The sequence below is a fragment of the Portunus trituberculatus genome, chromosome 14 (assembly GCF_017591435.1).
Source record: "Portunus trituberculatus isolate SZX2019 chromosome 14, ASM1759143v1, whole genome shotgun sequence".
Classification (NCBI taxonomy): domain Eukaryota; kingdom Metazoa; phylum Arthropoda; class Malacostraca; order Decapoda; family Portunidae; genus Portunus; species Portunus trituberculatus.
The window spans coordinates 4651258-4668725 of record NC_059268.1 but is presented as its reverse complement, the minus strand read 5'-3'; the positions used below and the strand labels follow the sequence as shown (position 1 = coordinate 4668725).

General features: G+C 38.2%; 1 protein-coding gene and 1 pseudogene across 6 annotated transcripts in view; one reads left to right on the top strand and one right to left on the bottom strand.

Annotated features, from left to right (window-relative positions):
• The window catches only part of LOC123503534 (DNA repair endonuclease XPF-like), a 432975-nt gene that overhangs the window by 141273 nt on the left and 274234 nt on the right, over positions 1-17468 (top strand). For all 6 annotated transcript variants that reach the window (XM_045253376.1, XM_045253377.1, XM_045253374.1 and 3 more), the window contains one exon: positions 14879-15096. In XM_045253376.1, coding sequence (XP_045109311.1) covers positions 14879-15096 — 218 coding nt within the window. The remainder of the gene's footprint in view (positions 1-14878; positions 15097-17468) is intronic.
• Positions 5099-5166, bottom strand: LOC123503882 (annotated as a pseudogene).

The following is a 17468-nucleotide window of genomic DNA, read 5'->3' as shown; positions in this document are numbered from 1 at the left end:
TGCCCATAGTTACGGGTACAGTAAACTGTGGTTAAGTCAGACCCAAATTAGCCAGATATCAGACAATTCGACAATATATGGAATCAACTTTTTTTTTTTTTTTTTTTTTTTTTTCTCTCTCTCCTCTCCAGACAGCACCATTAGATGTTTTCTTTTGCCATTTGATTGAGTAATGTTAAGCCACTAGGTTGATATACTGGCTAAAGTACAACTGGTAGTACTTACATTTTCAGTGTCATTTGGGGAGTTGTCCGAGCTGTTAGGGACACAAAATATCTTGTGTGTCGTGGCACTACCAATGCCAAGATTAGTGTTGACACAGCTGATAGCAATCACAAGGCAGTATATAACTTAGCTTAAGTTTGCATGAGATATATTTTCAATGGATATGTTTGTGCATAAATTTACTTAGTTGTATTTACCTAGTTGTATTGTACAGGGTATGAGCAGGGCTCATATTGTCCTGTCTCCATGTCCCCATTTATCCAATTTTTCTTTAAAGTTATACACATTATCTGCTGTAACAGCTACATCACTCAATGCATTCCACTTTTCCACCATTCTATGTGGAAAACTGTATTTTCCAATATCCTTCTCACACTGCCTACAGGGTTCGAGCAGGGCTCATATTATCCTGTCTCCATGTCCCCATTTATCCAATTTTTCTTTAAAGTTATACACATTATCTGCTGTAACAGCTACATCACTCAATGCATTCCACTTTTCCACCATTCTATGTGGAAAACTGTATTTTCCAATATCCTTCTCACACTGCCTCATCCTAATCTTCCTTACATATCCTTTTGTCCTTCTAACTTCTTCTGTCACCAGGACTAAGTCTTCCTTGTCTGTTTTTTCAATGTCATTTACTATATCATACATTGTTATGAGGTCTCCTCATTCTCTTTTATCTTGTAAGATTGGCAGTCCCATTTCCTTCAGCCTTTTTTTTTTTTTTTTTTTTTATATGTTAGGTCTTTTAGTTCCATCACCATCTTTGTAGCTATCTTCTGGATCTGTTTTAATCTTCTTGTATCTTTTTTAGAACTCAGTGACCACACCACTGCATGCATATTCTAGCTTAGGATGTATCATGCTCATAATAATTTTTTTCTATGGGTGGGACAATGCTGGAGACAGTAGTGACAGCAGAAAGAAAGGTGCGGCTGCATCACAGCCAAAATAACCCAATTTTAAATTTATCCCTTATCAGCTGTTGAATTTTATAAAAAGGCTGATGCCGATATGCATCAAAATGTTTAATATCAGCGCTGATAATTAATAATCAGCCTGGCCGATAATTGGTCAATCCCTAATTCAAACAGATATGCATTTCTAGTAATTTACACCAGTATGCCTCTCTCTCTCTCTCTCTCTCTCTCTCTCTCTCTCTCTCTCTCTCTCTCTCTCTCTCTCTCTCTCTCTCTCTCAGTGTAGCAGTGTCATTATTCTCTCTTTTTTATTTATTTTTTTTATTTAAACTACAGCATCACGAAGTGTAATAAAAAAGTCACAATGCCACGTAGTACATAGAAATGATTGGTATGTTCGTGTATTGTCTATGCATACTTGCGCTTGGCTTAAAGAGCCACTTTATTCTTGTGGCTCTATTTGAAAAGCCTGCTTTGCGACAGTTTGCACCAGCAGTGGCATAGGGAGTGTCCCTCTCCACCTGTGAGCTGAGTCACCGCAAGTCTCCCGCTTCGTCTGTGGCTCATCTCATCTCTGCTTTATTTTTTGGTATTCCATGTAAGATTTCACTTAATGCATTACAAAACAATCCTTCCTTGGGGCAAGGTTTGTAAAAAGCTAATAGAAATGTTGTTTTGTAAACATAAATGCATATATAAGACACCTCCAGAGGTGGTGTTCCCAGCAACCTCAGAGCAACCTGAAAGCAACCTTGTCACCGTCCCTCCAAGCGTTCATGGATGCCATTTCACTGCAAGAGGTTGCTCTGACGTTGTTAAAGAATCTTGGATCCAGCTCCAGGAGCGCTAGAGACAGAGGCGGGGAGCAGACCAATCACAGCGAAACTACCGCGTTCGATCCTTCACCTAGAAAATTTGCTAAAACGGATGTGGTTGTATGTTATGCGGATTTTTGGTCTAACTTTGTATAGTACGTTAAACCGGAAATTCGTTAAACGAACGTTCGTTAAGCGGAGTATTACTGTATTCCCAATGCGTTACCGAGCTATCAAATTTTGACAGAGTCATCCCTGAAGACTGCCTGTGCTTTGTTTATGTCCATGACCTTGGATGAGGCTTATCTCATGTCAGTCATTTACAATAATTCACAACACAATACTCCTTTGTTTCACAACACACAAGACTCATTTCACTCATCTGTTTCACAGCACTCATGTCACTCATCTGTGACAACACATCACTTATCTACCTCACTATATACGCTATCGCTCATACTATTCTGAGAGAGAGAGAGAGAGAGAGAGAGAGTATTACTGTCATGTGGTCATTTATCTTATTGTTTTTTATTACTTTTGCATTCGCATATAATCATTACGGACATGCCTTGACAATCTGAGGTACAAAAACATTATATACATGCACTAGACAAAGTAAAACATAAATGGTGACCAATACGGCAACATCATCAGCTGGTATTTACCGCTCACCACAGTGGGCATAGAAAATGCCTGGCTCAGACACATTTTGGCTTATAGCACAAAACTTTACATATACAACAGGTATTTAGAACCCATTTTTCTTTGGTTTTGGACCACAAGGATTCCATTTCCGCAATAAAAAAAAATTGCTCAAACCCGCTACACTGGCGGTACATGTTTTGAAAAATAGTGCCGCAGCGAACGGGTTAAAAGAAGACAAGTTGTAGGAATTCGGAAATACAGATGCAGGGAGGGAGTTCCAGAGTTTACCAGTGAAAGGGATGAATGATTGAGAGTACTGGAACCCTCCCAAACATGCGAAGAGTACTCCATACAGGGACAGATAAGGCCTTTATACAGAGTAAGCAGTTGGAGGAGCGAGAAAAACTGTCGGAGATGCCTCAGAACACCTAATTTCATAGAAGCTGTTTTAGCAAGAGATGAGATGTGAAGTTTCCAGTTAAGATTATGAGCAAAGGACAGACTGAGGATATTCATTGTGGAAGAGGGAGACAGTTGAGTGTCATTGAAGAAGAGGGGATAGTTGTCTGGAAGGTTGTGTCGAGTTGATAGATGGAGGAATTGAGTTTTGAGGCATTGAAAACTACTAGATTTTCTCTGCTCCAATCGGAAATCTTAGAAAGATCGGAAGTCAGGCGTTCCGTGGCATCCCCGCGTGATCTGTTGACTTTCTGAAGGGTTGGACGTCTCTGAAAGAACGTGGAAAGATGTATGGTGGTATCATCAGCGTAGGAGTGGATAGGGCAAGAAATTTGGTTAAGAAGGTCATTAATGAATAATAGAAAGAGAGTGGGTGACAGGACAGAACCCTGAGGAACACCACTAGTAATAGGTTTAGGAGAAGAACAGTAGCTGTCTACCACAGCAGCAATAGACAAGCACTTGCCTGCTGATTGCAATCAAGTCATTCAGGCACCTAATGAAGTGAGAGGTCATGTGCTGGTAGTTCCATGGGACCTGTAGTTGAGTGGCAAGGTCAGTAAAGTCTTAGCCTTTCCAGGGGATTAAGGGTAGAGAGTATGATTTATCATAATTATCAACATTCTGTATGCATGGTACAAAATAACATGAAATTATGGTATAGTATTTTAGCATACCAGTATGGTACGAGTGCGATTTACTGGTATGATACTAAATTACGGTACTGTATATTCTTTGATGCAAATTATGATAAATCAATTGTACTGTACAATGCAACATGCCATGCCCATCAGTGGGTATGACATTGGCAGTACTACAGATATAAAAGATCTCATTGGAGTCTTTAGGCAGCATGCGTGATGCTAACAATAGCCAAGCACAACCGATACTTGTCTAAGTATTGTGAAATTTGTGGTGATAATACAAGAAACTCTGGATATTAAGAATTTAGGACCAAGCACCAAACTCAAGTATTATGAAACATAGATAGCAAGAAACTCAGCAGGGGTGTATACCCAACTTTCAAAGTTGAGCACATTTTGACTGTCTTCCCTTTGTGGAGATATCCAATTTTGGAGACTTCAGTGTTCACAACCAGCTACAGCTATTCTCTCCCTTCACTGACTCTTAGGGAACTAACCTTTAAGGAGGGTGCTGAAATAATGTAAAATGGGTCATATTTCACTTATGGTAAGTCCATTGGCTCGAAACTTTAGCATGTTGTTTGTGGATGTACATTTAAGTCATTCTTTATATTTCACTAAGTTTGGGTGAATGGTATTGGAGATACAAAAAATGTGTTTTTCTCACTTTTATTTTCTCAAATATGATTTTTTTATTTAATTACTTTAAGAAAAATTACCATAGACACTACATAAACACAACTTTTATTTATTTATTTTTTTTTTTCACTTTCCTGTATCTTGTTTTCTATTGACATTATCAAAAATCTATTTCCAACAAAATATTGCTTTTGAGTTGTTCTTTGAAACCATACCAAACAGAAGTGGATCAGAGTTTATACCAATTTAGAGAAATTTGTTATTACACATACTACTACCCATAATTATTAATTATTGCTTAAACTCTTCATTCCCGCAGCAAACTTGCACCATATTTAACAGCTCAAGAAACAAACGAAAAAAAATATTTAATGTGCCCTTTCTCATTTTCTTTGTGAAGACACCCAGCCCATTTTCAACTCCCTTCCAGCCTTCCTTTTTTTCAGGAGGTTTCTGTTGAGGCTGGCTGACCAGCTCCTGTGCCTGGTGACAGTAGGGTGGGGCAAGGTCTTTCAGCTTCCATGCCAGTTGGCCACCCTCTTTCCACAGCCAGATCTTATGAGGATGATGAGGAGGACGTGCCTCCCAATCAAGAAGGTGTTTCCCCTTTTTTTGCACCTCTTAGGCCAAGTGAGGACCTATCTTCATCTGCCTGCTCCTGAGGCCCTTTCCTTGTCTCAGCTTACAGGGGTAGAAAGGGCACAGGGCTCAATTTTGTCCCACCAGCCCTCAACTCTCCCACGTTTAAGTTGCTGCCCTCCACGGAGATCTTTAGTAAAAGGCGAAAGATTTATGCGTTTTGAAGGGAAACCAGAGCTACTCTCCCACGGTCGCTTATGGCTTAAGGTGTCTGTGGAAACCCAATGCAGGTCCCTGAAGGAGCCTAAGCCTTGCTCAGCACATTTTCAGTTATCTAAGGCAGTGGTTCCCAAACTGGGGTCCCCGGACCCCTGGGGGTCCCTGAGAAGGTCCTAGGGGGTCCGCTACTTCTCCCGCCAACCTTAGGAGAGAGGATAGAAGGTACCCGTTTTCTTTCACTTTAGCCAGGTGCCGGCGCAGCCGATCGCCACGCACACCGATGATAGCACCTCATTCAACCTGTGATATTTTGGTAACCATAGCATCTAGATGCTTCTGGTTTTTTGCATTGCAAAGAGGAAGAGTCGGTTGTGGACATAATATCATTTGTACTCACTCTTTATTGAATTTCCTAGTATAATCAGTATGTGAATACAAGCTATTTTGTGTGTTTCTCGCCAAACCTCCCGAGTTAGCGCGAGTGAAAAGTCTTAAAGTCCCCGAGGTTTAAGGGTTAATTTGAATTTATTACGACGTAGTGTAATGCTCAAATATGTAGGAATGATTTAAGTCTAGAAAGGAAATTATAAGTAGTATTATTATCTTTAAGTAATCTTAAGTATGGAATTAATTATATAAAAAATGACTCACTACTTGAATTGATCACAAATAACTTCCCTTTTGTTTTCTTCTTCTCACTAACACTTAAACAAAACACTTAAGCACTTAAAATTCAGCGATTGCGCCATGTGTCGTCAGACTTTTTTGAAAATATTTCAAATGTTTATTTTAAGACTTTCTTCGTGTAGGAATATGCAAATAGTAAATTTACTGCATTGTAATCATATAATGGGTACCTTGGTATGGTAATAGTAACTTCTGATTGGCTGGGGGTCCTCGGATGGGACTTAAATATCTGGGGGGTCCTTAGCATGGTAAAGTTTGGGAACCTCTGATCTAAGGACTGGTGTGGTCTTTTTCTCTGTGTGAGGGGGCCTCACTGGCTCCTCCTTCAGTTAATGAGGAGTTGGGGAGTCTACAGCTGGTGGGCTACCCAGCGGTCTCTGTCCCCTCCCGTCTGTTGGTGCAAATGGAGAAGACTCTGCATTATGGGTATATCCTTCCCTTTCTGTGTCCTCCTTTGTTGGTCAGACCAATAAAGTTTGTGAGTTATGCAGAGGGGTCAGATCATCTTGTGACCTTGGACTTGGTCTGGCAGGGAACATTCTCTGGTGGTGCGAGGACAACTTTGTCTCTCTTCGCCCCAGGTTCATGCCGGGATGGCACAATGCATTGGCAGATGTCTTCAATCACAAGTGTGTGGAGTCAGAGTGGATCCTACATCCAGTAGTGTGCAGGCAGGTCTTCCAGGTGTAGGGTGCACCACAGGTGGATCTGTTTGCAACTTAAATAAACAGTTACTTCTGTATGTGTCTCCACTGCCAGATCCGGGAGGTTGGAAATAGGCCATGTTTACCTTTCCATGGGAGGGCTTGGATCTGTACACCTTTCCTCCCTTCTTTCCAATTCAAAGGGTGCTGGTTCAAGTCAGAGACTCCGCTTGTGTTTGTATGACTGATTGCCCTGCTGTGGTATAAGGCAGACTGGTATCCTCTGCTTCTGAGTCTGCTAGTGGACTATCTTCAAGTGCCTCTCTGCTCCACCAGCCTCATCTCCACCTCTTTCACAAGCCACCAGGGGTACATGTGTGGAGACTCCAGCATCTCTTTCGAAAGAGAGGCTTGTCGTGGAAGGCCACTAGATTTATGGCCCATCTGGTCAGACAGTCCTCTGCCAGATTCTATCAGGCAAAGTGGTCTGTCTTATGTGGTTCATGTGAGTTGAGGGGTTGTCATCCTCTCTCAACCTTTGTAATGGACTTAGCGGACCTTTATTTTATTTTTCTTTGGGACACAAAGCATTTGTCCTTGCCATCCATTAGAGGCTATTGTTCAGCTTCAACCTCCATTTTCCAGCAGGCTGGCTTGGATATCTTACAGAATGGGGATCTATCACCTCTGTTTCGGGGGTTTGCCAAGTTGGCTCCTCCCCATTCGCCACGCATTCTTGCGTGGGATTCACCCTTAGTTTTACATTCATTAATGAAGTCCCCTTATGAACCTCTTCGTTTGGTTTCATTGAGGGACATTGCACTAAAGTCCTCTTTTCTTTTGGCTTTAGCATCTGCTTGCTGAGTTAGTAAACTTTCAGATGAAGTTCATCTCTCTAAGGGTTGGTCTTCTATAACTTTTTCTTTAGCCCCTGATTTTTTAGGGAAGACTTAACTTTCAGGTGATGAATCTCAATCAGACCTCACTATTCCTGCTCTTGCGGAGTATGTTGGTGACTCGGAGGGGTACAGGCTTTTATGCCCAGTCAAAGCCATTAGGGAGTACCATCATAGGACCAGGGATTGTCGTCCTAGATGCTCCCACCTTTTTATGATGGCTACTGAACCTCAGCATGTGGTGCACCCTCATACTATTTCTCACTGGATATGTCAGGTTATCCAGCATACACATGTGGATGTGTCTGAGGAGGACTTGCACTTGGTTTGGGTAAAGGCACATGAAGTTAGAGCAGTGGCAACGAGTGTCTTGTTCAAGAAGATTTGGATTATTCCTGCCGTTCTTCGGGCAGGAACCTGGAAGATTATGTCCACTTTTTCTTCTTTTTTATCTTAGGGATATTACTCATCAGTATTTGGATACCTTTTCTCTGGGCCCTGTTGTGTCAGCTCTCAAGGCAATTCATTAATTTTCCTTTTGTGTTCCTTATACATACAGTTCTATGTATTGTCCCATTTGAGGTTCGGGGTCATTGGACAGTTCTCGTAGCAAGAGTTGTGATGCACCCATCTCAGGATATGGCCTCCACCTTGTAAGTTTTGGGTTTGTGTGGGTGTGTGTCTTGGGGAGTGAAAGTTGTTCTGAGGGGTGAGGTCATCCTCCCTCCTATACTTGGGATTCAGTTCTTAAGCAATAATTAATAGTTATTGGTAGTAGTATATGTGATAACAAATAGGATTTTTTAATGTAAAAATCCATTTTTATATACATATTTACCCATAATTATTCATTATAATTGAGTTTCCCTTCCTCCCTCCCCTCTATGACCTTTTAGGCTAGAGGCTAATGAGAGAATCGGCCTGATGGGTGGTACCTGGGAGTAGAAAACGGGCTGGGTGTCTTCTCAAAGAAAACAAGAAATGGCACTTCAAACATTTCTTTCGTTTCTTTTCTTGAGCTGTTAGACATGGTATAAGTTTGCCGTGGGAATGGAGGTTTAAGCAATATTTGATAATTATGGGTATGTATGTAGATAAAAATGGATTTTACATTAAGAAATTTTATTTTTTGAAGTGTAAAAAAAATTACTTTTGAGATATTCACATCTGAAGATTTTTTGTCATTTTCCTTGCTTTGCTATTTGTATTCATCTGATTGACATGGAACTTTTACACATGATTGTATATACAATGGTAACTTCCTGGAGCATGATAGGATGATAATGCATCAGATCCCCGCTTCTTTAGAAAAATATTATTCACTCGTAATTCAGGGTGTCACGAGGCACCTTCAGCTATCACCGGAATTATTATTTTTTTTTTTTTTATGCAAGAGGGACAACTGGCCAAGGGGAACAAAATTTGTAAAAAAAGGCCCACTGAGTTGCCAGTTCCCTTAAAAGACACGAGAGTTAACCAAAATTCAGGGACAAATGTCTTGACACCTCTCTCTTAAAAGAAGTCAAGTTGTTGGAAAATGAAAATACAAAAGTAGATAGGGAGTTCCAGAGTTTACCAGTGAAAGGTATGAATGATTGGAAATACTGGTTAACTCTTGCATTAGAGAGTTGGAAAGAATAGGGGTGAGAGGAAGAAGGCATGCCAGATACCATTGTGACTTATTTTGTTCATCTATGATTTACAAAATTTGTAATAAGGTTGAGAGTGGCAACTGCTTGCCTGTGGGGGGTCCCTGGAATGACGCTAATGATGATTAGGAGTCCTGGGCAGGTTGGACGTACGGCCTGCTGAAGTGAAATGCTAGTTATGCGCTTCTGTTTGAATGTTGTTGGGCAAGTGGGAATAATGACACTGCTACACTTATATATATATAGAGAGAGGCTGGCTAGTGTGAATTGCAATTCTGTTTGAATGTTGTTGGGCAAGTAAGGATAATGACACTTCCACACTAAAGAAGAAAGAGAGAGAGAGAGTGAGCTAGCGAGCACTGGGACAGACAAAAGTGCAGATAACAGACTAATACAAACCAAAACTCCAATCACTTGATTTTTGTCTACATTTACCTGTCTTTGGGGGTCTACAATTTCATTTCCTTCTTTTGACTAAGGATAATTTAGTATGAAGTGGGCTAGATTTTTCTTCTAAAGGATATCAAAAGCAAATTGTGTCCTCAGCGCAGTGCCTGAAAGTCATGTCAACATCGCATGCGCTCTCTCTCTCTCTCTCTCTCTCTCTCTCTCTCTCTCTCTCTCTCTCTCTCTCTCTCTCTCTCTCTCTCTCTCTCTCTCTCTCTCTCTCTCTCTCTCTCTCTCCAAGAGGTACTTGTTCATGTTGCAGATTACTGCCTTAGATTGGTTGTGATGGTTGGCCATATGGCAAGTTTACAGCAAGGCAGTACTGTATAACAAGACTGCATAAGGTGTGAACCTTCTAGGTATCAGAATCCGGTAGGGTTACACTTTCCTACTAAGATGCCACAATCTCATTTCTGATTCTCGTCCTATCTCTCCTATTCCACCTCAGAATCCCTCAAAGCGGAGGTGCCTCTGGCGTTTTGCCTCTGCCAATTGGGGGGACCTGAGGTGGTATTATACTGATTTTCCTTGTAATGATTACTGTTTCTGTGTCAGAGACCCATCTCTGTGTGCTGAACGCATAACAGAGGTGATAGTGTCTGGCATGGAGGCATACATTCCTCATTCTTTTTCTCAACATAAGCCTTTTAAAAAAACCTTGGTTTAACACAGCCTGTTCTTGTGCTATACATGATAGAGAGGTTGCCCACTAAAGGTACTGGAGCTTTCCATCTCCTGAATCTCATGCACTTTACATTTATGCTCAGAATCATGCCAAGTCAGTTCTTCAACTTACCAAACACTCTTTCATAAATAGAAAATGTCAAAATCTTTCAAACTCTAACTCCTCTCATGACTTATGGCATCTGGCCAAAAACATCTCCAATAACTTTACTTTGTCATCTTTCTCTCCTTTATTTCATCCTGATGGCACCACTGCCATCTCATCTGTCTCTAAAGCTGAACTCTTCTCTCAAACCTTTGCTAGAAATGCCACCTTGGATGATTCTGGGCTTGTCCCTCCCTCTCTTCCTCCCTCTGACTATTTCATGTCTTCAATCAAAATTCTTCTCTCTGGCCTAAACCCTCGGAAGGCTTATGGACCTGATGGGATCCTTCCTATTGTTCTCAAAAACTGTGCTTCCGTGCTTGCTCCTTGCTTGGCCAAACTCTTTCAACTATGTCTATTGACTTCTACCTTTATTTCCTTCTTGCTGAAAGTTTGCCTACATTCAGCCTACTCCTAAAAAGGATGACCTTTCTAATCCCTCAAACTACCATCCTGTAGCTTTGCTTGTGTAAGGTTTTTGAATCTATCCTCAATAGGAAGATTCTTAAACACCTGTCACTTCACAATCTTCTATCTGATTGCCAGTATGGTTTCCGTTAAGATCGCTCTGCTGATGATCTTTGGCATTCCTTACTGCATTTTGGTCATCCTCTTTTAGAGATTGTGGTGAAATTGTTGCTATCACATTAGACATATCAAAAACTTTTGATAGAGTCTGGTACAAAGCTTTGATTTAAAAACTGCCCTCCTATGGTTTCTGTCCTTCTTTCTGCAACTTTATCTCAAGTTTCCTTTCCGACTGTTCCTTTCGAGCTGTGGTAGATGGGCTCTGTTCTTCTCCTAAATCTATTAACAGTGATGATCCTCAAGGTTCTGTCCTGTCACCCACTCTCTTTCTATTATTCATTAATGACCTTAACCAAACTTCTTGCCCTATCCACTCCTACACTGATGATACCACCCTACATCTTTCTATGTCATTTCATAGACGACCAACCATTCAGGAAATCATCAGATGCATTTGTACTATTTCCATCTTCCTTTGACTTGACTTCATTTAAGAGAGAGGTGTCAAGACATTTGTCCCTGTGTCTTTTAGGGAACTGGCAACATAGTGGGCCTTTTATATATATATATATTTATATATATATATATATATATATATATATATATATATATATATATATATATATATATATATATATATATATATATATATATATATATATATATATATATATATATATATATATATATATATATATATATATATATATATATATATATATATATATATATATATATATATATATATATATATATATATATATATATATATATATATATATATATATATATATATATATATATATATATATATATATATATATATATATATATATATATATATATATATATATATATATATATATATATATATATATATATATATATATATATATATATATATATATATATATATATATATATATATTACCCTTGGCCAGCTGTCCCTCCTACACAAAAAAATAAATAAACATTTTGGATGAAGGACCACTTTTCTATAGAGAGCACACCTTAATTTTTACCTTAGTGGCAATGTGGAATAACATTTAGAAAGATTTCTAAAGTAATTTTGGAAATGCACTAATTCATATAGAAAACAGGAGAGAAACAAAGTAAAACAAAGACAGAGGGTAAGAGAAAGAAAAACAAGCCTGTGATCTGTGGAGAGGTGGCAACTGTGGAAGCAGTCTACTCTTACTCTGACAATCTCTTGTCTTCCTTCCATCTTTTGTCACACCAGTAAGGTCCTTCAGGCAGTCATTAAATGCTTGTTAAGGATGCTGCTGGACCACTTGGGAAGTTATATCTTTGATTAGGTAATTTATTTTTCTTGAATAATAATGAAGTCTTTTATTTGAGCATTGAGTGTAGAATAAGATGAATTAAATTATCAAAATAATTTTTTTTAAAGAAAATAAACTACTGAAAAAGGGTAAGGGGGTGTTTAAAGGTCTCACAGGCAAACTACTCTCAGTAAAGGACAATATGCATTAATGGACAACCCTTCACCTTGAAGTGTTGTATCGTGAAGCACCACTGTATTGAGAAAGTGCCAAAATTCCATCATTAAGTTTGTAACTTTTTTTATATTAAGAATATGGAAAATTTACTTGGGTCTGACTGGTGCTGGCAATGCTGCTTAGGATGCTACCTCCTCTGTCTGATGCACTGGTTGCAAGTGATATAGGGCTCCAACCTGTGGTGCATTGTTCAGTGGCATTGCCAATTCAAATGCTTGAATGACAGGTAGATCTAACTATGAGTGAAAAGAAAAAAAGAGTGTTGACTGTACAAATAGTGTCATGTAATATGGCATTTTTGGGTGAGGACTACGAGATAAGACTTGAGTTATAATAATAATCAATGTCTGGTGACTCTACTTATCATTGGTACATACATAAGTACTGTACATATGTACCAGTGATAATCTGTGTCTAAAAACTCTACACGTTTCTCCTTCCCCATCCAGTGCCACATTACACAATGCTTTTTATTCAATCAACACTCTTTCTGTTGTTTTCTTTCACAGTTAAATCTATCTCTCATTTATTTTCACGTATTTCAGTTAGCTGGTTGGAGGCCCGCATGAAATATAAGTACATTCTTTTTCCATTTCCTTCTTTTCAGTAATGTGTGTTCCATGTTTTTAATCATTATAAAAGCACTATTCACTAAAATTGCAATAGAACAATCAAATTAAAGTTATGTATTTGGAGATAAAGAAATGAAGTAGGTGAAGGGGGGGAGAAGTCAGTTACTTAATGGGTTGGAACAAATAAACATTTTTTGCAATCCTAAAATTTATGGCTATGCCTAAGGAACTCACAAGCATGAAACTCATGAGTGGGTTGTTGTCAAAAAAATTTTATAGTCAGAGGTATATAACACAAATAGATATAATTTGAGAATGTATCTCTAGTCATAGTCAGATAGTGGAAAAGGCAGAAGATTCAAGAGCATGGGAATGAAAGCCAGTCATTACACACATAGATCCAATATCCAACTTTTGCATTGAAAAAGAAGATAGACAAAGTAGGAAGGAAAATAAAATGGGGTGTTGTCAGTTGCTTGAGACACCTGCTTTTCAGTGAGAAAAAGATGAGGTTTAGTAAAGGAGAAGTGGCATTCCTTATATTAAAAATTGAATGTAAGACTATGAATGCTACCAAAGTTAATGAAGTTGAGGAGAGTGTCAAGATACTTAGATCGGTACTAGTAGAGCAGTCTGACTTAGGAACATTTGTTGTCCCCGCAACAGACAGGGACACTGAGGTTGGTGTATAAGTTGTCATATCTAATTTAGAATTTTGAACGAAGGATATGTGTTTATAATTAGATGCATGTATTTTTGTTTGAAGGGAGAGATTTGTCTTAAGAGTCCAGGCTGTGACTGTCCCATTGTGTTGTGAGACAAGGAAATGTTCTTTGAGATCACAGCTTGGTGTTGATAAGTTCACTGCACTCCCTTTTCCATTGCTTTAGACCTCACTAGAAGAAGTTAATTGTTATGGCAGTGAAAACTTTTAGGAATAGATTAAGAATAAAAATTAGGAGGAATTAAAAATATGAGAAATTTCTGAAAATATTCTAGACACAAATGGGGAACAAAATAAGGCTGAACTTTAGAAAAAAAAAGAACAAGAGAGAACCAAGGAGAAGGAGATTTTGAAATGGGAAAGGAAGAGTGAAAGTTTTGAAAAAGCTGTCGAGGTATACATTATAACTATATGAAAAGGAGAAATGAATATGTACTATGTGAACAAGCATGCTATAATTGCAGTGAAAAGAGTGATGAATACTTCATGAAGGTGCATGTTGTAACTGCATGGAAAAGAGCAGGGAATATAAGGTATTTATGGGAAATGAAGATTATGTTGACTGGCCCAAGAGTTGTGGTTAATTTTGCCAACAAGACATTATTATAATTCTTTAAAAATACATGACATGTATCAGAATTAACTAATTGTCTTTCAGTCAAGTTGAGTTTTTTTTTTTTTCTTAAAGTTGTTTAAATTTGTATGTTATTCTCACACATACAAAGCTACAGAATATATCCTTTACCAGTTGTCAATTAGTTTCACACTCTTCACTTTCACAATGCATTTTTGTCCTCCAGGCAATATGATGCACTTCTTTAGGCAATGTGTCACTGCATCATCATGAAGAAATCTTGTTAGTTTCTTGCTTTTCTTGAACTTAGAATCCCTATTTTTTCTCTCAGTTTAGACAGTATTTAATAGAAAGCAGCACATAAAGTTGCTACTTGAAAAATTTTACCCTCCACTATCACAACTAACAAATAATAATGAAGGATCTTGTAAGATATCAAACTTTTTTCCGTTTAAGTTCAAGTTGCCCTTGAAAGAGTATGTTTGGGAAGATAAACGTTTTCCAACTGTATGAATCAATTACAGTTTTCTTCAAACTTATTTGTGGATTTCAGGTGTAATATTAATAGTAGTATAAGGTAAAGGTCAAAATGACAATTCTTGCCTTTAAATGCTTACTATCCATATTAAGTCACTTAACAAAAAAATTTATTTGCAGATATTTGACACAATATGATTGTGTGACTTTCTACAATCTTGTTAATTCCCTGAGAACAACAGAAGAGGCCTTGAAGAGCTCTGGATGGATGCTTCTGAGCTCTGCAGACTCTCTTTTCCTGAATTCAAAACATAGAGTGTTTGGAACAGTGAACAACCCAAAAGTTAAAAATACAAAAGAAGCCCTTGGTGCATGCAGTACATCAAAAGACCTGAATGGTAAGAAATTATTGAAACTTAGAATAGTACATTGTGTACCTGTAAGGGTTGCGCCTTTTTGCTGTCATTGCTATACCAATAGAACTTAGATTTTTAATTTGTCTGTGTACGATCTTAACCTGAACTTTAACAGTTTAACATTTTGAGTATTGGCAGTAAATTCATCTCCACACTGGTAAGTTTTATATGAGAATTAGCAATTTGCCACAGAGTTACATGAAATATTGTGAAATACAGTATGGTTCATTCCTCTTTTTACTTGTTGGTAACAATTTTTTTACTGTTTCCTTCTGTTAATGTATGGTATTTAGTTTTATTTGCATGGCCAAGAGACTGTCACATAGTAGCTGCCTAGTTGACTTATACAGCTAAGAGACTGATATATGGTATTAAGTTTTGCTTTATGGCCAAGAGACTGATACACAGCTATTTAGGATTTACATGGCCACGAGAACAATATATGGCAGCTTGATTGAATTACATGACCAAAAGACTGAAGCATGGCAGCCAAAATATTGATAGACAATAATCAGTGTAAATGAAGAGACTGTATAGCATTTAGTAGCATTTAATGTGACTTCTATGGCTAAGAGAATCATATATGGCATTAGTCTCACCCACAGTGCTGAAAGATCAGTGCACAGCAGTTAGCTTGATTTGCATAACTGAGAGACTGTTATTTAGTAATTAGTTTGACTTGCATGGCCAAGAGACAACTTAACTCATTGTCCCTTTTTATAGATAAACAAGAGATTTGGCATAGCAAATCTTTGTAGTAAAGTGGAAGGAAGGTATTACTATGGCAGAATTTTTAAGGAAATGTGACGTCAAGGATATAGTAAAGCATTTGGTAGATTCATCGACTTGCTTGAACAAGACATTGGTTTATAAGATTGTTGCTCTGTATGAGGGTCTTATTCCCATATGCTTTGATACTTTATTTTGATTACTTATCATAGGCTGTAGTAGACCTTGTTGGGGTTTTCAAGAGTGTTTTTGTGTAGCTGATATTGTCTTAATTACCAAGGGAGGATGCAGGAAAGACTATATGAATTTTAGACTGGTGTTACTGACATGCATTGTAACCAAGATATGTGAGATGATTTTAAAAGGCAGATGGATACAACATCTAGAGAAAAAATGATAGGCTGATAGGCAAACAACTTGAATTTTGAAGAGAATTATGCACTACCAATCTAATATGCCAATATTCAAAAGATGGATATAAGATATGATGTTGGAAAGAGATGATTGGGCTGACTATATTTATTTGAGTTTCAAGAGAGCATTTGATAAGTTACTTCACAAGAGACTGGTGTGGAAACCAGTAAGGGCTGAAAAATTGGGAAGGGAGCTCCTGAAGTTAGTGGAGAATAATTTTGAAGGAGAAAGGTTTGAACAATTATCAGAGATGAAAGATGACTAAAGAAGGATCATTAATTATGTCAGCAGTGTACATTGATGACATGATGGGGAAATGTACAGCTTTCCAAGTCTGTTTATGATACCAAGTTATTAAGGAAAACATCCAGTTGTGAAACTGGAAAATATGAAATACTGTGGGAAAAAAAAAACATATAGTGACTATTTCACAAAGGTTTCTGGCAAAATGCACAATGTTTTCTGTTTAAATCCAATTTAGAGATCCTGTGTTCAACCACATGCTATTCTTTACATCAGAAGCATATGTTTTCTCCCACACAAAAAACTGAAAAATGACAAAATCTGTCAATTTTTTGGTGAACATTTTATGGTAACACGTAGAGGGGAGTGAGTGGTTGTCTTAGTTCATTACCTTGCTCTCGATTTCAGTGACTTTTCAGCCTTAGACCATGTATGCACTTAGAGTGAGAAAGTAGGCAAGTGTGAGAACAAGATTGGTCAGGTGAAATTGAGCGGCCATATAAGAAACAATTTCAGGCAGGAGTTGCCATTGCAACTGTATACTGACTGCCTCTCCCACCTTTCCAGTCATCCCTTACCCATATTAAATGATATACTGGACATTGAGTTCAAGGTCATGATTTCATGATTTTTAAAACATTTTGTGAGAGGGGAATGCTGACCAAAGGGAACAAAAAGAGTGAATAAAAAAGGCCCACTTAATTGCCAATCCCCTTCCAGGTCTGAGAGAGTTAGCCAAACATGGTATAGTGGAACCATGCACACTTTGGGGTCAAGGAGTCCACAAGCCCATGAGTTTGAATCCTGGGCATGGTCCAAGTGCAGGAAGGGCTTCCTTACTTTAGGCAGCGGTTCCCTAATTGGTGGGCCTTCAGATTTTTTTTTCCTTATACTGGAAGGAAGCCAACCAAGGGCACCAAAATATTGAAAAAAAGCAAGGGTTCCCTTAAAGAGTGGTACATAGTTAG